At 38.5% G+C, this 21947-nt stretch overlaps 1 protein-coding gene across 2 annotated transcripts in view; it reads left to right on the plus strand.

The window, feature by feature from the left end:
- Positions 1-21947, plus strand: part of TENM1 (teneurin transmembrane protein 1) — a 232556-nt gene that overhangs the window by 141573 nt on the left and 69036 nt on the right. For both annotated transcript variants that reach the window (XM_031554696.2, XM_085230595.1), the window contains 4 exons: positions 1747-1893; positions 12246-12462; positions 19174-19293; positions 21008-21269. In XM_031554696.2, coding sequence (XP_031410556.2) covers positions 1747-1893; positions 12246-12462; positions 19174-19293; positions 21008-21269 — 746 coding nt within the window. The remainder of the gene's footprint in view (positions 1-1746; positions 1894-12245; positions 12463-19173; positions 19294-21007; positions 21270-21947) is intronic.

Genomic DNA, 21947 nt, shown 5'->3' on the forward strand with positions numbered 1-21947 from the left:
TTGTTTTGTTCATTTGATTCCCACGCCTTGCCTCAGGTCCTCTTGGTCGTGGGAGTGTGAGTGCCTTCCCGTGCTTGGCTGCAGTCCCTCAGTCTTAGCCCTGCTGTGCAGAGCAGTGATGCTCACTGCCCCTTACAGAACCGCCCCGAGCTGAAATATCAAACTAACCAATATTCCAGAAAGAACTGAGTGTTTGGTATCTATTTGCTATTTCATTTCTTCAGAATTAGATGATGATAATAAAAACATGTAAGCATTCATTTGATTACATTTATAGTATTAAGACAATAACCATGCACAACAGCAAAATATAATCATGTATAAGACATGAATTAACTCAGTAGGATGGTAAATTGAAGTGGAAAAACATCCCCTCGCAAATCCTGTCCTTTCCCCCAGCTCACAAAAAGGCAAATAATTGGGTTTTACAGTACGTCTGGTGGTTGCCAACCTCAAACTATTTTAGAGCAGTGAATTCCAATGTGAGAAAACCATGCCACCTGTCTTCAGTTCCTCCTAGCGAGAGACTCAGACTCTCCTCTCTCTTTCCAGACGTGATTGATAAACTGTCCAGAGAGGGGGGGAGGAGAAAGATGGTGTGTCTGGTGTAAGGTTGTTAGGAGACATGCTGCATTCAGCCTTTAAGTCACATCTGCCAGACCAGTTGTAGGCACTCTCCAGTCAGCCTCTCCCAAGCCTGAGGCCTCTTCTTTCTTCCTTGTCCACAAAGGAAATTCTCTCTGGTAATACTTAACTGCTGATATTCACTCTCAAATACAAGAGGGCCCTGAAATCCTCTAAATTCACACTGGTAAACTGGAGCCCTCTTAGAAAGGATGCTACTTGCACTGTTAATCTTATTGCCAGGCTTTATTCATTGTCCTTTGGCTCCATGCATGATAGGGCAAGGATTTGACAAATGTCTGAGCTGGCACTAGACTATGCAAGCAGATGGACATATGAGTATGCATCCAAGAGACAATTCCTCAGTTACTTTTATAGGCAAGAGGTCTAGATGAGAATGTCCAAATTGCTATTGATTCAGAGTTTACAAGCATATAATCCAGGGGATACTGCAATCACTGCTCCAGTTTTGATCTAGAACCAGCACCACTAAAGGGCAACTGTTTGTCACATTTGAATCAGCTCATTGAAAGGAGGTAGGAATAGCCATTGAAAGGAAATGCTGTCTCATTTTCCTTCTGTAGAAAGTCATTGCGTTGTAGAATAAACCAGACAGGCTTTTTCACATTCAGCTCAGTCTTTATGATCAGAATAAATAGATCACCTTGTTTCCCTGCAGCATATAGGATTATGTCCAAAAATGCCAGTTTGTCATTTAAAAATATTTCCCATGTATACTTTTGATATAAACATTGAGTATGTATATACATTTCCTGATTTGCAACATTTTTTTCTGTGTGTAGAGAAAGACATTGACACAGCTGGCTGTTAAATAACTTCTTACACATTTATTCACTTTTTTCCTGTGCACAAAAAGTTACACACTAAAAAAATCCTCATTCCTCAATGAGAAATGATTCCTGGGCAAGTATAAGTAAGGATAAAGACGTATTTTTCCATATTCAGCCACGAGTATGAATGTCATGCAAAGGAGCTGTATTGCTCTCGTTTTTAGGCAGCAATGATTGAAGAATGTTGTTGAATAATTGCAACTTTACAGGAAGAGAAAAAAACTCCTCAATGATTGTTTCTTTTTTCACTTTTTCTTTTTTTCTTCAATAGATGGCTGCCCAGGTCTCTGTTATGGAAATGGCAGGTGTACTCTTGACCAGAACGGGTGGCACTGTGTTTGTCAAGTGGGCTGGAGCGGCTCAGGATGTAACGTTGTCATGGAAATGGTGTGTGGGGATAACCTGGACAATGATGGAGGTATGATACATAATTCATGGCTGTTTATTTGTCACATCCCCGATTCCCATTTCAATCTATAGTTTTGCTGTATGTTTTCCTTTTTATCACAAAATATCAATGTTTTGTTTGTTTACTCGAGACAGTTGCTCTACAGACTTTATCAATGCAGTGACAGAATAGACCTTTCTGTTAGATGTTCTCCAAGGCAGAATTTATGTATGTGCCACACCTAGCAATTGCGTATTTTTGAAAATATATTAAAAAATATATATCTTTTATTGAGTCATTTCTTTCACCTCTTCTTTCACTTTTCTCCCTTTCTTTCATCAGTGAATGGATACCCAAATGAAAAACTCTTTGTTGCTCTTGGAAGCAGTGAAACTGCTTCTGATAAGTTCTTTGCAATACGAGGCCAAGTATTGTAGGAAAAAAAGTTGACTCATTTGACTGGTGATGAGGATCTCTGCCTACAGAACACTCCCTCTCAGGAAGCAGCGTTGGTTTTTTTCCCAACAAAAACATCCAGTCTTTATTTCAAACTTTCCAGAAAAGCAGCATTATTCCTCACAGGTTGTTCTCAAAGTACTGTTCCTACCTTTTTAGGATCACTTGATTTACTAGACAGTCAAGGAGGACTGTTGCTTCCTCTGCCTTTATTTGTCCCCATTGGCTCACCCCATACTTGGAGCTGAGTAGGTTTCTTGGTCAGACTGTGAATACATCTGCCCCAAATATGGTTGTGTTCTCCCTAAGACTTTATACTGGGATGTATTCTATTTTATTGTGTCGCACTTACAGAGTATCTCAGTGTCTTGGGAGAGATCTCAAGCCTCAGCATTGTATCAGAACTTAGTACAATAATTATCTATTTTCTTCCAGGTCATTGATAAATTAAACTTGATTGAGAGCCAAGAACTGAGGTCACTGTGGGACCTCAATAGAAACACTGTGACTCAGTGATGATTCCTCATTTACAGATATATTTTGAGACCTTCTGATTTTGTATCCTGTGGTCTCTCAGACCATGCTGTCCTTTGGCGAAGGCTTCCTCATTTCTGAATCCCATTCAAATTCGCATTATACCTCTCTCATCCTTCCTTTTTTACCTTATTTCCAAGAGCACTGACAACCACGTCTCTGCCCACTCTCTCTGCTCCTCTATGCCAGTGTGTATCTCTCTTACACAAGGTCCCACAGCTGGGATCGCTGCCCCCCGCCTGCTTTCCCATCTGTCCGGTGCCCTCCCCTGCTGTCCGAGCCTCTGACTCACTCATGTACATTCTTAAATCTGCCCACAAAAGTCCTGTTTTCCCTGTAATGTATGTAAAGCATTTTCTGATACACTCTGAACTGGCTCCGTATAAACTGCGCTGTATTGTGATTTTCTATGCTTTATATTCAGCAGTAAAGGTGAGTTATTGAAAGAGTTGGCAGTCTTAACTCTAAATCTCCTTGAATTTGTCAGTTTAAGGCAGACACTTAACTTCATTTCACTGCAGGTTTTAAAAGTAATTTTCTTTTTCTTTTTTAATGGTAACATAACATGTACTAGGACAGCTCTGTTGACGTTACAATTAGAGATAAGTACAGAGAGAAATATTTAATTAATTTGACTAGTACAGATGGGCTAAATGTAATTAAGTTCTCTTCACAATCAATGTTATATAAGAAAAGGAAATTATATCTACATATTAAAACCACTTCTCTTTATATGTGAAGTTCGTAGGACCTGATTTGGAGAAACATAAATTAGAAAAATATCCCTACAGTCGTTAGAGCCATACTAGTTTTAATTTTACATGAAATCAGAAGCTGATTCCTAGTGTTTCAGAATTTGTATACTTCTGCAACCATAAAAACAAAATTGGGAAGGAGTTGTGACGTTATCTGTTAAGTTCCTCTTGCCATGAGGTTATGCCTTAGACTGTGAGATCATTATGGTGGCATAATGAGTTCCCATCCATCAGGCTACATAACAGGTTTACGCTTATAAAGATGGAGCCTATTAAGTTTTTGTCTGCAGTTGTGGTGAGCTAAGAGTGTGCACTTAGTTAAGTTACCAAAACTCAGCTGGCAGGTAGTCACTTCGTAAGCAGTTAGTTGTGATAGGATCACATTCAGGCAGCAACACGTAGCTTGAAAGATCATGCTCCAGACCTAATTTAGTGCCATGCATAGTGCAAATCATGGTATTCTTACCTAGAAAAGGTCTTATTTATTGCAGGCATGTTTAAATCAAGCATTTCTGTATCAGCTCTTATGAGGTGTTTTGTGCTTCAAGGTCTTTAGAAAGAAGTCACAACCAAAGAGCAAAGCTGTGGTAGCATTGGACAAATGCTACTTCAAGCAAACTCTAAGTTCAGTAGTTTCAGCAACTTCTAATTTGCAGTTGCTCAGCATGATGATTTGGTGTAGGTTTATTATATAGTGCTTTCTGAGACTGAAAACCTGACATTGTTACTATATCAAAATACGTGGTAGAAAAAAATGTATCATTTTATTATAAAAATGGAAGTGTTCTAAGTGATTCCAACTTCAGAGATTAAATAGTCTCATTTGTTTGGCACGAAGAAGTGTTAGCATTATATATTATATATATTATATATGTGATCTGTAGTAATGGCACAGGAGCTTTAGAGAGGAGGGAGCCTTGAACTGTTTTTGTAAGACCTGCTATATTAGTGTAAAGGCAAGCCACAAGTGTGCTCATGTGCATCCCAGCTCAGCATAGACTGAAACACTGAGTTCCACACCAGGGCAGTTGTCCCTGATGGTACAGTTAAAACACGTGCAGAACCATCTTCAGGGAGACGTTTCTTTTAGAGCCCTGTTAGTATGCTCAGTACTCACACCCTGACTGTATCAGAGCTGTACTGTTCCTTCTCATCACTCTCTGTTAGCTTTTCTCTCCTTGCAGAGTTAAGGGCATGTTTACCTGTTCAAATATCACTATAAATACCACTGGAAAGGTCTTAGCATTATAACAGATGTGCAACGACATGGTTTGCACTTGCTCTTGTGGAGTACATCTGCAGTCTGTTAGCACAGTGATGTCCATTAAATAACAGCAAGACGTCAAGATGTCCTTTGCAGTGGGGTGTGCCTTTTCCCCACCGCAGCTTTCCTCAGCATTACATGTTCCCCATTTCTTATTCTCACTCTTTCGTTATCATGACTGACATGATTTCATTTTCAATTTATAAGATGAGCATTCCACTCCTTTCAGCAGGTCATTTTCTCTTGTCCTGCCATTGTCTTCTACTCTCTATGGAAGCTTTGGTAGCTCCAAAGGTGAGCATCAGTGTCCCGTGGCTGCAGAGCTTGAGCCGTGGGATGTGTGAAGAGTTGGGCACCATCCTACCCCAGCTTGCCAGCTACTCTTCTGCTCTTCTTACCCATGCTTGCCTTGCTACTGCACATGAGGGTCATCGTCATAACCTCAAAGATACAGCCTGTCATTCCCTTGAATTTCTTTGATACTGATCTCTGTTTTAAAGTTGTTTGGATCACTTTTCATCATATTTTTTTCTTTCCTGAATCAATCTTGACTGTTTTTGTTTTTAAGGAAAATACTGTTTACTGCAAGCTTTGAATTCCCTTCCAAATACCCCTTCAGTCACTTCAGACAGTTATTGTAGCTTTCTCCAGGCTCTTCCAAGCACAAGAAAACATATGACTCAGCATAGCCTTTGGTAGATAGCCATCGCTGCTAAAATATTGATGTATTCCTGACCCATCCATTGGCATTTTAATAACCTATCTGTCACAGGGATATTGAGTCCGTATATAAGTAATATGCTATTATTACACAATATAAATAATACTGATGGGAATGGTTTTTGCTGTTGCTGAGCAGCGAGGGCTCCCCAGGGATGCTTTTTTCTGAAAATATGATATATTTGCACTCTCCTGCCCCGTGGAAGGCCAAACACTACTCCCGCCCATTGAATAGAACACTGAACAGCCTTTCTTGAGACATAATGTTGAGTTTCCAAATGTCCTTACACAACAGCAGCGTTCTCAGTTAACAGCCTCACTCTTTGCTGCATTCTATGTATTACAGCTGAAATTTGGGGAGACGTTTGGATTAATGCATTACAAATAAGTCTCATTAACGTTGCTGCTGCCTGGTCTCTTCCAAAGTTCCTCTTTGATTCAGTTCACCCAGATTCCTGGCAACCCTAATTGGGCTTAACTGAACCTGTGGTGAAACAAGTTGGCACAGGCATTGTTTAAAGCTTATTTGAAATCTGTAAAAGAAAGCAAGCAAATGTAAGTTGAAGACTCCTGTGGATTTTTCCTCACAAACAACAAAAGTGTTGGACAATTGACTACTTGAGTTTAATTACTGAAAAGCTCAAATCCCTCAAGATCTGGGAGTTTCAGCATTGAGTTTTTTACATTGTTGTGAATTAGAAGTTCAGGAAACAAAATCTGTTTACTGAAGGGGTGAACTTGCAGCTCATTTTGCTTTCTGTGAAAATGTTCTGGAGGTTTGTTCTCAGAGCTCAATCCCTGCCTTGCCCTCATCAGGATCTGTATGGAGAGTGAGAACACTTACGCAGGCACCACTGGGTCACTCTGCAGCAGAGAAAGCAAAGGGCATTGGTACTGTTTATATTAAATACAGTACACTGCTTGGGGATGGCCTTGATTTTCATGTGAGTAAGCACATATGTCTCTTGGTCCATGTGTTTGGGAGTATCCCTGTGAACATGTATATGCAAGTGAAGTGTAAGCATATAGGCTGCTAACGTGCAGCATTCTGGTTTTTGCAGTAAACATAAAACTTCAAACCTGACAACATTAGCAGTGCCTTCTCCATGTATGAAAAAGCTCAAAGGGATGAGAACTGTGCTCTTTGAACTTTAAAGCAGAAGAATTGTAATTTTTCTTACTATTTGCATTTTGCTTGCCAGCATTTGATAATGGGGACAGATTATTAAAATCTGCAGTAACCTAGTAATGTGGGAGGTAGAATCCAATTGAATTTGGCATTTCCATATCCAGCCAATAAAACCTCTGAGTGGTTTAATAGAAAAGAAGCTGTGGTGAAAGTTACTGCACTTTGCACTAGTGAGCTGGGGAAGGGACCACTGCTGCAGTGGGAACTGCTTTGTTCTTTGCTTCTTTCTTGGTGACCTTCCCAGTGCCTCTCCAATGTCTTCATGGTATTCTGCCACCTGGAAACCAATTGTGAACACCAATACATTTTCAGCATCATGTTGTTGCTACACAAATTGGAAGTAATTCAAGATGGAAAGATTCAAAAAGCCGAGAGTTTAAAAGTAGGTGGCATGGAGATGTGAATACCATGCCTGGAATATCTCACTTGTTCCGTGGTCTTGCTATTAGATTTTATGTTAACAAGTAAAGTGTTGCCTCAGCTGACAACGTACCTTTTCATCTTCCAACCATTGCTGTATTTTCTTGAAATAGATAATGTGCTCAAATACAAACTATATAAAATACAATTATTGTGAAGCATTCTCTCAAACCTGATAAGGAAGTCATTATATTGCTGGGAAGTAAGCAGTAAAGAGGAGGGTCCATAGCTTCATTCCCAAGTTAGGCAGGTGCTGAGGGTGCTCCTCCATGTAGAAGAGAGATTGCTGCATAATCCATACATTACAGAGTGTGCTGTAGCCAGCACACATAGAACCCTCAGTGGCTGTAGTAGAGAAAGAGGTGAGAAAGAATTAATTTCATCACAGTTATGTATTTTTTTTCCATCGTATTAAATACAAAATACCTGTGTAAGCAAGAAAATGCGTTGTTTTCTTTTTTATTGAACAACATTGTGTGATTCCATTGACACAAACTTCTGACACAATAAATATTAATGTTATTCCTTATTGAACACTTCCTGAAAGGATCCTTTCTCCCAGCAAGGAAATGAGCAAACCTCATCCTAGCACTGCTACAGCAGCGCAGAGAGGAGTGGTGAGGCTGAGAACAGAACAGCTTGTTTTGGCATGCTCTGCCTTCTCTTTGAAGTTGCTTAAATTATTTAAGAGTGCCATGAAGCACTTTTTATCCTCAAGTTGGTCTTTGTGGATTCTGTTTTAGCAATAATGTTAGAAGTATTTTGACTGTCTAGTTTATTTATTTATTTATTTATTTTAAAAAAGGTCTATAATTACCTTTTGCATACAAAGCAAAATAGTTGTGGAACATGTGAATTGTGAACATGTAGTTCTTGCCACCTCTCGAATTTGAAATTTGTCCTACCAAAATCTGAATCACTTTGTTATATAATCTGTACTGCACTGTGAAGGTCCCTGAATGCCTTTTACGTAAGATAAATTTGAAAATGCTAATAGCAAACTAGAGTCATTTACACCCCTGTAATACATCCTAGCTACACCTATGCTGTGATGCACTGTTTGTAATTGACAATAAAAACTCCAGTATACAGAGTCTCCTGCTGTATAAATTACAGTTTTTGCTGTTTGCAGAGGTTTGTTCATACTCCTGACTGTTGTCTCCTGAGATCTAATAGAAACCCTGCTGTTTTCTTAACACGCTAAGTTTTTTAATAGTTTGTTCCTGATCTGAAAATTTATCATACACACAAAAAAAACCACTAACAACTGTGACCATTGGTTAAGTACTGAAAATCATGTGTGTGTGCTATTTCCAAATGAATGAGTTTATAAATGAGATATTTTTTTCCGGGTTATTCTCATGGATTAAAAATCTTTTTAACTAGGGTTGACTTGTTGAGAACAGTATCTACACATGCATTTACTAATTCCTTTTATCAGGTATGATGCTGAGTTATGGTAGAATCGGCAAGAAGATAGCTAAAGAAAACCTTTGCAGGAGACAGAAATATCTGATTTATGAAATGCATGTAAGTGGAGGCTTAAGCTGAGGAAAATCAGTCTTCATTTCTTTGTGCCACTAGATCCAAATAAGGCAAGCTATGTGCATGAGAAGACTGGAGCAAAATGTCCTCAATAATTTTTTATTCAAACAGTTCTGCTCAGAAATCATAGAACGTTTCATGTGGATTTATTCAAAATAAAATGTTTGATTTCTGCGTTTATATTTGTGGGATATACATGTAATTTTTTTTATTACAGCAGAAGTCTAATGAGCCTTAAGTGGAAGAAACAATTTATTTTGGAGAAGGGTTCCAAATTGGCCCCAAAGTAGATGTTTTATTATTTTACTTCAGCAAAGTGTAAGAAATTGATTTCACTTTTATGGAAGAAGATTTAATTTCCTGAATTCTGTTTGAGTGTTCGGGGGAAAAAAAAAAAAAAAAAGCTAAAAGTTGCATTATTTAAAAGTATTATAGTTAAAAATTCTTCAATACAAACTCTGTATCCATTTGTTGTGCTGTTAGGACAAATGCCACCCTGGATTATTCTGATAGGCTTCTGGGACTTCACACCCTTCCTACTGGGAAACCCACCCCTTTCATAGCCCTGAAACACTGGAGTAGGAAATGAAGCCAAATACAAGTAATTCAAGCCAAAATAACACATTAGCAGAATCTGAATGGGCTGATAAGATGGTCAGTTTGCAAAGAACAGGTGAAAACTGATTCTGCTTGGAAGATGAAAGTGGTTTTCCCTTTCCCTGCATTCTTTAAGTATACAGCATGAATGCCAAGTGCATGTTGCCAGACGTAAGCTGTTGAGCAATGCAGTAAAGAATGAGGATTCTATTAGAGAAAGCAATTGTAAAGAATTTAATTGTTGTCTTTTTAGCTGTTTATTTTCTAAGCAAATCTTCAGATTCTAATAGTTCTGAGAATTTTCACTTTTGCTTCTTACGTAAGAGAATCAGGTCAGCTCAGTTCCCACACTGAATGGCTTATTGACAAGGAAAAAATTAGTCAGAGGAACTACAGCAGAATAAATTACTCCAAAATAGCTTCCCCACAGATACTTATTCTGGAATAAGCATGTCTTTTTAATGATTGTTACTCGTTTCTGCCAGACCAATGTTTTTCACATTTCCCAGGTACACAGCAGCTCATGCCTTGCAGGGAGTACCTGGGCTTCTTGAAGAAGAGCTGTCACTGCTGGAACTGCTCCACCAGTAGAGACCTGACCTGAGTGGCCACAGCCTGCCACATAGAGCCCACACAGGGTTCTTCAGAAGTACAGAGTAAAAGCAAGGGATTTTACTTTCTACATTGCCTTTTCAAGTCTAGTAGAATTCTTCAATATTTGCAGTCTTGGAGGGCGTAGTAGTAAACTTGGTGCTTTTTTCTGTTCAATTCACATATTTAGAGTATAGAGTGACTCACTTTGGACAAAGAAAGAGGAAGCAGTAAGAGTAGGGGGTTTTTTTCCTTGCAATTCCAAGTTTGCTTTTCAACCCCAGAAATACTTTTTTTCCTTCCTTCATGAGAGCATGTTGAGCCTCTGTCCTTTGGCTCATATTGTTCACTTCTCCTTCTATTCCATGTGTGGCTTTGTTTAGAGTGGAGATCTCTTATTATTTCAGCTGACAGATTTCCTAGCAAATCTAAATAGCTTTTTAGGTTTTCTTGTATATAAAGTGACTGCTACTCTCAAAGTCAATAAACTCAATATGGCCCTGTGAAGCTCCTCTCCCGCTACTAGCAGTTGCCTGTTGTGTTCCAGGACGGGGGGAATATGGAAGAGCTGACCTGTAGCTATGCCAGCTTTGCTAGACCTGGGGGGCTCGGATTATTGTTGTTAGCTATCTACAGTTGCCCTTGTCTCATCATCACAAGAACTAGCCTTCACTATCTGATTTCCCAGCTGCAGTAGGAGAGAATTGTTAATATTTTTTGCTTAGCCAAACAATTACCTTGCTCAAGGTCAGGCAAAGATTTTCAGATTCCAGGAAAGCCCATTTCATTATACTTGTTTGTTCAGTTGAAGAGCTTTCGCTTTCTTTTCAAAGTGAATATTTTATGCTGTTATTTACTGAATACTCACATAGTGCAGTGAGCTCTATTGAGAAAAGAGCAGAGTTGTCTGAGAGCTGGTCTTGCACCCATTAAAGTCAATGACAAAACGACAGCAGCTTCTTTGATAATGCAGTTTGCCCTGAGGAGGTAGGGTTTTATAGGCACAAAAGTGTCGGCACAAACAGAGCAGGAAAAGTCAAAGTTTGAAGTGAAAATATCTGACAGTATGTTGATGCTGTAGAATTCCAGTTTTAACACAAGGGAAATCCATGCAGTGATATGATGACTCCGCACTTAGACAGACTGACCTTGTTAAAAATACAAAGAAGAGATGTCTTTTTTGAAGGTTAAAGGATATGAAGCCTTACTGTTCCTTTATATGCATTAGTGTGTTTGTCAATCCAAGGAAGTTAGCAACTGATAAGTCATGAAATGGATGTTTAAGAGGATAGTTGGACATTTTACCATACCTTATTAAATCTGACAGTTTCTGGTGAAGTATGTAATTTAGGCAATTTGGACGTCTGGGCTGCTGATGGAAGCAATTAAATGCTGATGGCCCAATTTTAAGTTTTATTTAGGTGTTTAATTTAGATTTACTTCAGTGCTTCACTTTGCTTTTAATCATAAGATTTGGACATTTAAGTAAATTACTGTCACCCTCGAATATAGCTGCAAGTTTCTCCATGAAGAAATGTAGATTTTTGAAATATCAATTATTGCTTCAGTTTTCCATGCATGAGGAGTGAAAAGAGGAGAAACAGATTTGTTTTCACTCACCAAATTTGCTTTCCTTGGGCATACGTCCATGGAGAAGACTGTACCACTCAGGTCACTGGGATAAAGCCTGTATGGATGTGTGAATTTGTTTATCGCCAACTGCCAAAGGACTGTAGTCATGATTCTGCCCTTTTGGGATCATCTTAGTATTGCAACCAACAGATGAAAACAAACATCCTGAAGCACATACAAAGCTATCGTAGGGCTTAAAATGGAAGATAGAAAACTGCTACAAGGATCTTTTTTACTACTATAGTAAGGATGCTCATGGGACTTATATAACATTTCAGACTTTCTTGTTATTGCAGCCTGCTTAGTGAATGTATATCCTTCACAGGTGTGAACATACAGTAGGGGACAGTGATCAGAGAGATCAGCTGCCCCATGTGGCATTGTGTAGTGATTTTCTTCTGTTTGTTCTGCAGTCCCACTCTACCCTAGATTCTGGGTTTGTAACTTTTATTTTGTCATTGTTATGTGGGGATTTTATGAGGTGATACAGTGTTAATAATTAGAGAGAAACACCTACCCAGAATTAAGCATGTAGATAAATGCTTTATTGAATTAGAATGTATCATAATCAGCATGCCTTCCAATTGATTAAATAGCTCCTGTGCTTTCCAGTAGTAAATGCTGTGCTTTGTCCTCAGAATCACTCAGTTCTCTGAACTTTCTATTCTCTCTGTTTCAGATGGCTTGACAGACTGCGTAGACCCCGACTGCTGTCAGCAAAACAACTGCTATGTGAGTCCTCTCTGCCAGGGTTCGCCTGATCCCCTTGACCTTATCCAACACAGCCAACCGCCTTTCTCTCAGCATCCTCCAAGGCTCTTTTATGATCGAATCAGATTTCTTATTGGGAAGGAAAGCACTCACGTGATCCCAGGAGATATCTCATTTGAGAGCAGGTGAGTTTTATTCTAGATGTAATGCCTCTGAATATTGAGAACAGCAAGGAAATTACTTAACTAGGAGAAAGTGATATGTAGATCATGGAGAAGTCTTCACTGATAATCAAAAAGTATTTTAAAAGATAGCAAACTTTGAAGCCCCAACAGCTGTGAGTCTTCCTTGTTATATTCTCATTGCTACATCTAACTTATAAAAGCATCACAGTAACTCTACTACTCTTATTAAAAAGACTGAACTGCTGTGGAAGGTGAACCATCAATACTTGAAAAATAAGTGAGGGGAAGTTCAACTCTTTGTGCTGCAAATGCACGTAATGGCAGGAAACAGATGTGTTGAATTCATATATGCTACTCGATAGAATTTGTTTAGTATTCAGAGTAATAAATTCAATGTGAGTTATTTATGTATAATCTAGCTACCTAATTAACAAACTTGCTTTTTTAATTACGTATGCATAAAGAGTGTGAAGTTAACTATCTTGTGTTGCAGATTATTCTTATGCTGTCATGTAAACAGTAGTGTGTGATTGTTGAGTTTTTTGGAGATTGGCTTGCCCTTTAATAGGAAGTGCAATAGAAGAGGGGCACTTACATGCTCAGAAACCCAGTAACACACATTTTCTTGAGCATTTGAAATATAGGGACATATAAGTTTTTATGCTGTAGTTCACCTGGGAAGCTATAACTTACATGCTGACAAAGAGATCTATAAATCATCCATATCACTTAACTATTACCCTGTCAACTAGGCATATACATTAGATAAACCATGTTCCAGTAATAAGGGCATGAGATTTATTTTTTTTATTTTCAGGGCACAGTAAATAGCACTTAGGTTACAACCTCAGCTTCATTCCATAGCTGCACACAAATTCAATGCACTTTGTCTTTGTACTTTATTAATTATTACTAAAGTAAATATGTAAACAGAGTCTTTATTGATCTGTAATACCTAGACATTTAATCAGTATTAATAACAAAACAGGATGTTATAAATATGTAGAACAGTAGGGCATGAAAATGAACTGTGTGAAGAGCACCCACCTGACAAAGATAGGTCTTTCTGAGTACAGCACTGGTGGAACAGTGCCATCGCACCTCCTACAAGATCCTTGGCTGGCTGTACACGCCATGCAGCAGACTGCAGTTTAAAACACAAGTCACCAGTGAAAGATTTTCCTCATGGAAATGTCTCACCATGAGGTGTTTTCACAGAGAAGGTTAGCACTCAAGTCGCCTGAATGGTGTTCTGTGGCATTGCAAATGTTAGCAGCCAGATTGCACGTAATCCCACCACCATGCTTTTGTAGATATAAGGAACTGATCTTTTTAAAGCTATCATTGATGTGATTTAACTTGGATTTAAAAGCTTTTCCTGAGTATTTCATTTCTTTACCCTCATGTCTGGTGTGCTTTAGGAGAATGAAGAGCATTGAAGGTCTGTGTCTGAGGAGCAGCCGATCCTTGCCATGGTTTCCTACTTCAGGCTTTATAGTACAAAGGAATGTGACTTGTAGTTGGGCACTGTACACACCTCAGATATCATTTCCTCACATGGTAAAAAGATCGGAGATCTTTGGGATTCTGATGGGGCTGCTTCTGCATTTAGAGTTAGGGCAGTGCCTCGAGATTTGCCATCCGCCACGTCTCTGGGGTTTTGTCAGCAGTGATCTGCCATGTACAAGGCACCCTAAGGAGTTCATCGGTCTACACGTCACTTGATCCTCAAGTGTTCCAGGCTGTTGAAAAATTGCTCATCCATAAGTCAAACATTATTAAAAGCTGAGGGAATTTTCCTTAAGGATCGTGGATAAGCAAAATCTCAGAAGGAAGCAGTAGCTTAGCAGCGCTGTATCTGTTCAGAATCTTCCCCTGACATAGTCAGTCTGGTTGTCATCTTTGTCTATTTGTCTCCTGGGAGTTAAGGTTGTTGGAAAAAAAAAAAAAAAAACATAGGTAGATTATTATTACTACTGTAAATACATCAAAAATCTGTGATTCTGCCTATCTGGGGAAGACCAAAGGATACTTGAGTTTTCTAATATCCTTTTAGCTACTGATGAAGAGGTTCTGCCTGTGCAGATGATATTAACTCTTGGCTGTTTGCAGTGCCGTATTTGTAGCATGAGTGGTTAAATGAGAAGTGCTGTAAGGATTTATTTATTTCAGAGTATTGCCATCCATTCACACTGGTGCTCAGATATAGAATTTTGCAAAGCCCTATCTGGCTTTTTTTTTTTTTTTTTTTTCCCCCTTTTTGCAAGTCTCCAAGATCATTAGGAGGATTAAAGAAGAAATATCTGTTTCTTCTTCTATCTGAAAACTGATGTTCTCAGTCTTCTGATGAAAATGACATTGTGAAGTATATTACTGTATTGTACGTCAGTGGAACTCCAATATGGGTGATGTTTACATGAATCTCACTGTAGATAATGCCGATTTCATGTTGAATTGCTTTGGGAAACTATCAGAAAACAGCGAAGATTATCTCTGTCCTTAAACCTGAAAGTGTTTGGTCTCTGCCATATTCCTGGCATTTTCATCATCTGACATACTAAAATGCGTAGTTCTGAGAACTGTTGGGACATTTATCCTTTTACATCATAGACTTTATATTAGATTTAATTTTTAAAAAACTAGGCTTCTAGAACATAGTGTTTGTTCAATGCATAGACCAAAATTAGTATTAAGGAACTCATTGTTTTCAAAAAATATATTTTCTTCCTGTGTCATTTGCACAGGGTTTTTGACATGCTGCTAACCTGAACAGTGACATCTGCTTAAAGGCAGATGAGACAAATTCTGAATAAATGGAAATGTGCTAGCTTACATCAGGAATGATTTTGAGCCACTACATGTAGCATGGTGTAGAGGATTAAAATGTTTTATCAACTTCCTTTCTCAGGAAGATTTTTGGCTTGTTTCTTTGCTGAGAGTTTTTAATGCATGCTGCTGGCAAGCTATTTGACTCACTGCAAATTGCCTACAAAAGGGGTCCAGTGCATGGTACTGAATTAATTACCCTTCAAAGGCTGCTTACAGCAACACTGTCAGCAGGAAGAAATGAATGTACCTTACTCGCCTTCAGCTTAATTTCTCTGATTGAAGGTTTTAATCAGAAATGTAATACAGTAAATGACATCTTCTGGTAATGTGACACTTGCGAATTCACACGTTGCTTGACGGAGTTCCACATCTAAGCTTAATGTCTCAGCCTGAGGTGCTCAGAGAATATTGGAAACTCAACGCACTAAACAAAAGCAGAAAAATAACAAATAAGAAGTAGCAGAGCAAGACAGAATGGTGGTAGAATAATGAAGTGCTTTACAAGCAGTGAAAGAATGCATCTGGAATTTTAAACTGTTTACATTTTAAATTAGAGATGCCAAACAAACTGCATGGCAGAGATCAGAGTCACAGAGCTGAGCTCCTCACTTACGCACCGAATGACCCATGAAGCGTTTACAGAGAAATTCTACTTTTTTAGGCCACCTACAACCCATAGGAATCTCTGCTTTCTCTCAACTGCTCCCTCTGGAGCTGCAGCTTTAGAACAGCTTATCAGGGACCTGTTCCCTCCCGAAATGCTCTTAATTGGAAAAGTCATTTTTGTACTCACTATAAAGTTTGAATATTTGAGCAACCTTACTCCAAGATCGTGCAATCTTTGCAAGTTAAATGGCTGTAGGATGGGTGGTATGAGTTGTTACCCATTACCACATGAGAAATAAAAGCAGGTCAGTAACAAATGTGTTGAATAAGCCCTAGAGACTGAAAATCCAAGAGGAAAATGCAGCACGCTGTGGAGGCATAATGATGTTTAGAGGTTTCTTCATTAAAATTAAGAATAGCAGTGAGCACTAGCGAGGTCCAACAAAGAGAGTGAATACTGAGGCAAGGAAATAGTTAAATAGTAGTGGAGTCAGATGTGACATCACTGAGGGGAAAGAGCCCTAAAAGCTCTGTTAAGGAAAGGAATTAAGCGAGATCTTCTGCAAGAGAGTGCGCTCCCTTCAGAGTGTAGTCAGGGCACTGGGGAAGTAGGGCCAGTGGCTGCAGTGTGGGGGTGTTTTGTTACTTCCCAGAGCCCTGCAGATTCGTAAAGTAACTGAAAAAGGTTTTAATGCCTGCAGTAAATGCAAAAATTATAAGTAATTCTGATCAAACGCCTAGCTGAAGATTTAGTAGGTGCTGGTAATTCAAAAAGAGGCCAAAGAGTGAAGACTCTTCAACTTGAGTGGGTAGTAAAAAGACAGTAAATAATGAGAACAAATGTGGCGACACAAAGGAAGGTTTAGAACATATGAAATCTAAAAGAGTGGAAAGACAGTTCAGTACAGATAAACGTAGAATAATGAGTTTTAGGAGTCTTTATCACATAGTGTAAATGTGTGTGGCTTGTAAAATATGATGAATAAAAAAAGGAGCAGGAAGTTGAAAGATAAGTCTCTTAATATTATTTATGAATAATGAGAAGTGAATGAATAGAGGAAAAGAGCTGTGTATGAAATAATGAAGACTTTGATGAGTTGTTATCACAGAAATCTGTATGCTTGATAAAATATGAGGAAATAGTGGAGCCAGAAGATAGATCTGTGGAATGAGAATCATTGAATGAACAAACAGGAGTACTAGAACAACGTACTGAATAATGATGACTCCTAGAAGTCTCTTTTAGACCCACATGCTTTTTAAACATGGACTGCACTAATAACAGGATTGGAAAGTGAGAGATAAGTCTGTCGATGTCAAAAATGCGAGAAAACAATTGGAGCCAGTAGTTACTATTCTAATACATCAGAGAGTAATTGAGCCTGCCTTTTCTTCTTCAGTGAGTCTTGAGAGTTGAAACACACAAGAGTTTGATTGCCTTCAGTGGAGCAGCAGACTTTGCCCACAGCTCGAGCCACAACCAGCTTAGTTAATGTAGGGAGCAGAAAGGTGCGTACTGACACTAGTGCAGCATTCCCCATTCCTCTGAGAACTCTCATCTACTTTGCTTGTAATTAGTACCTTTTTATGTCCTGGGAGCATGGAATTCTTATTAACAGCTATGGTGAATAGCATACAGAAAAAGAGGTTGTTTTTTGCCAGTTGCATTTTCTCAGGTCACAGTCAACTCAATTTGATGATATCACAGCAGTAAATTATTGTTCTGTCGAGTGGCTTTGGATCTTAGGAAACAAGTGCAGATTTTCAGAAATTTATGGTCTCTAATTCACATATATGATTTCACTGGATCCTGATCAATTAGTCTCTCAAGGGATATTTCTTAAGTTTATATACAGACTCTTAAATAATTTCCACTTAAGGCCCCATGTTTTTCCTTTAGGTTACATATTCACACCACAAAGTTGGTGTGTGCCTATTGAGGTCTGCTGCAAACTTTCAACTTGAAAGGGAAACGTTACATTGTATAAATTTATGCTTATTGGTTATAAGAAATAATATCAGTTGTCTTTATAGACATCATAATGTTTTTGACCCTACGTGTCTTACCGTTATCAAAATACTTCTGCCTACACTGTTCAGTTCATTATGTGAAACCATATTTCCAGGAAGCCTGGATCCTTGCTTCCAGCAGAGCTGTGCTAATGTAGAATACCCGAAGGCATGGGGCAAAATGCTGAAAGGTATTTCAGCATTCAGGAATATAGATGTGTAAGAAAATCTCACCAGGTCTTAATTTGCACAATGAGAATATTTCATATGTTATTCTTCATCCTTGATGGTGTTTTTCTCCTTTATTTTTCAGTCTTCAAATATATAAAAGGCCAAAGCTAAGAGAGCATTCTAAGGTGAAGGTAACAGTCTTAAAAGACAACAGTACAAATTTAGCTTGGACAGTAGGAAAAAATTGTCATGAGTAAAGCACTCATACAGAAGGATTGGAGTGAGTTATCTGGTGAGGATATAGACAAGCATCTGTCTGGAGTAATGTAGGCATAGTTAATCTTACCTGAGGCAAAGGAACAGACAAGATTAAGTCTTGTATTTCCTTTCAGCTTTCATTTTGTATGATTTTGTCAGCCTGTATTTGGACCCACTTATGATTTCACTTTCCTACCTGTTGATTTTGGTGCATTCTGTCGTGCTGCCATATTCCAACCTCTTTAGTGGAATAGGAAGATTTTTATGCTGGAAAGTGGCTACAAGTACAACGTGTACTAAAGGGAATTTCAGAGAGTATAACCTGTTTAGGTGCTCTTTAGATTTACCAATGTAACTTTCTGAAGTTGAACTGTGATCACATGTCTCACTGCTGCCTTACTGCATTAGTTCAGCTTTTTTTTTTTTTTTCTAACAGGCAGCAACGCCCTGTTCTTAGCAGCAGAGAAAGAGGTTTCATTCTCCCCTTTCACAAATCATCACCACCGGAGCTGCAGCAAACTAAATCATGCTATCAGTGAAACATTTGCATTGATATTCAATGGCAGAACAAATGGTGTACTGAAATGTAGACAGAAAGGGAAATGTATTCTTGATACACTAACGATTCATAGGGCAACCTGTGTGACCTCTTCATTATAATGTTTTTTTCAAATCAATCTTTTGGGCTTGTTTGGATTTTCATTCAAAATCAAGGCATGATGACATTACAGCAATTCTCCCTGCTTGGTGCAGAAGCATAGCTCAGTTTCTGAGGTCAGTAGCCTTCTCACTGTCCTGATGAGTCTGACATTGTTGCCTCTATGCTTTTTCTTGCAGACGTGCATGTGTCATTCGTGGCCAGGTGGTAGCAATAGATGGAACACCTTTGGTTGGTGTGAATGTCAGCTTTCTACACCACAATGAGTATGGATATACCATCAGTCGACAAGATGGAAGGTGAGATTTTTATGTACAGTCCAGATTTTTTTTTTTTTTTTTTGGTTTGGATCTATCTACCTCTGCCTGTTCATGTGCAATATTCTCATAGAGTTCACGGTCAAAGTGTGGACTCAGGATGCCATCTGCTTTGGTAGCATACCTGTTAGAGCTATCTGTATAAAGAAGCAAAGAAGAAAGGGAAAAAGAAAGAAAAAAGGAAAAAAGAAAAAAAAAAACTGAACAGAAACAAGATTAGTGACATTCAAACACGTGCAGTCAAAATCTGACAATAGTGCTGCACCAGCACATCCTTGACATTTGAAAATGTTCAGTAGTCAAGCTTTCCAGAGAATTCTCTGTCTTCCCTTTTTTTTCTGGTGTAAATCTTGCAAGTAGTTTATTGAAGTGTCAATGAAGTTAACTCCTTCAGCTGATCATCTAAGCCGTACAAGTAAAACTGGGGATGGAATCTTCATAGAGACAGAACCGTCACGCTGTTGCTCTGCATCCTGTCCTGCCTTCCCTCCCTTCCCTGACCTAATAGGACTGAGCTTAGTTCTCAAAGACAGATATATTCTACATTGCACTGCAGGGATGGCCACCCATCTGCAGTAGGATCATGATGTACTCTTAAACTTCAGATGTGTGAAGCTTCTATTGGCTTCATCTTTCTTGGCTGTGTTATGAAAGACAAGAAGCCAGAAGCTCTCTTCCAGCAAGGGAAGAGTATAATTTGTCACTTTTTTGTTTTGTTTGTTTGTCACTTTATCACCATAAGGAGCATACATATTTATTTTACTTTACTTTCTTGACTTTCAAATCACACTATTGTTGGTAATTACCATTTCTTGTTTACACTAGTCTGGATAAAATTGTTGCATGGAAATATGCTACCTGTATTTTGCTGTGAACGTAATCGGTGTCATTTGAGAAATGTGATGAGATATGCATAATTAAGCCTGACTTCTTATCACAGTTTGTTACCATCAAAAGTCTCAGTAATAGATGCATTCAGTAATACAGACAGTGAAGTATCTATTTACATATTGTCTTCTGTTGCTTGACTGTGGATGTCAGTAACTCAGAAAATTAAGACTGTGTATCTTGCCTTCTATGCCCACTGCTTTGAAGCCCAGATATTCCAAAGGTGCTTCACTGTAACTTCCAGAAGTTCACCTGCCTTATTTACAAGAGCTGATTCATTGCTCGGTTCAAATAATCCACAATTTTCCCAAAATCATATCCTGCATAGAGGGATCTCTTATTCAGTATGCTCTCCTGCAACCTTTAGAAAATGGAAAAAGGATATGTTAAGAAAGAAAAGACCTACCAGACTGTGAGGCTTCTTATTCTGCAGACCATACCCACACAGATTATAAGTGTCCCTTTCCTGAGCTAGGGATTTCTTTTTCTATAATCCAAATCAACTAGGTCCAGATTCTTGCTACAGGTGACTTGTTATTATCAATTCTAGTTGATAAGTAGAGGGGAGAGAGACAGAAGAGCAGTGAAACACTGTACCTTGCCATTGATGCATACAGAAAGGAACTGTGGAGATGTGAAGTTCCTTCATGAATACTGTGGTAACATCAGGAAGATATACTGGAATGATTTTACATGGTAAATTAAGGACCTTAATGAGTAATATAAAGTTTTTTGTTTGTGATGCACTGAAAGTTCTGGTATTGTAATGATAAAATAAGAACAAAGAATTTTGTTTTGTCTTTTCCAGTTTTGACCTTGTGGCTGTGGGAGGCATCTCCGTCACCCTGGTTTTTGACAGATCTCCTTTCATATCTGAAAAAAGGACACTTTGGTTGCCTTGGAATAGATTTGTCATTGTAGACAAAGTTGTAATGCAAAGAGCAGAGTCAGATATACCATCTTGTGACATCAGTAGTTTCATCAGTCCAAATCCTATTGTACTCCCTTCACCCCTGACAGCATTTGGAGGCTCCTGTCCAGAAAGAGGAACTGTTATTCCAGAGCTACAGGTAATGAAAATACTTTTAAGTTAACATTTTTAAAAATGTGTTTGGTTGCTGAACAAGTTCTAGACAATGTTAAAAATTACCATTCCTCACCTTCATTAATGTAACCTACTCAATTATTTGGTGATAGTGACATGGAAACATTTCCCTTTGGTTGTTCTGCAAATAGCAATGAATTTTGACACTGAAAGCCAAGCAAGTCCGTGCCTGTTAAACTCAGTCACCCAATTACTCATATCAGTGAAGGATCATATTACAATTTTATCAAACATTTCTACTGAAAGCTTACAGTTCTCTGATCAGTGTGCATTAACACGAGGGCACATAGACCTCAGCTTTACACAAGTTTTAAAAAAAAATTAAAAAAAAGGATTTCACTCAAATCAGTCATTAAAATTGAATTCAAAAGTTGCAGTTTCAGACTTAAAAACCAATTTGTAGACGTGGAGTATGGTAAGTATTCGCTGTACATATTCTGCTTTAATTTCTTCTGCTGTGAAAATACTGGTACCGAGTAGGGAGCAATGAACCATGGTGATGTTACTCATTGCAGTGAGGTTAGCATAGATCTCTTTAGGACTGTTATGCAAGATGCTTTTCTCTTTCTTCACATTTTGTTAATATTTTAAAATACTTTATTCCTTCCTTCAAAATAGAAGGAGGAGAGGGGAAGCCTTATCA

Source organism: Meleagris gallopavo, chromosome 9 (genome assembly GCF_905368555.1).
Source record: "Meleagris gallopavo chromosome 9, MGAL_WU_HG_1.1, whole genome shotgun sequence".
Taxonomy (NCBI): Eukaryota; Metazoa; Chordata; class Aves; order Galliformes; family Phasianidae; genus Meleagris; species Meleagris gallopavo.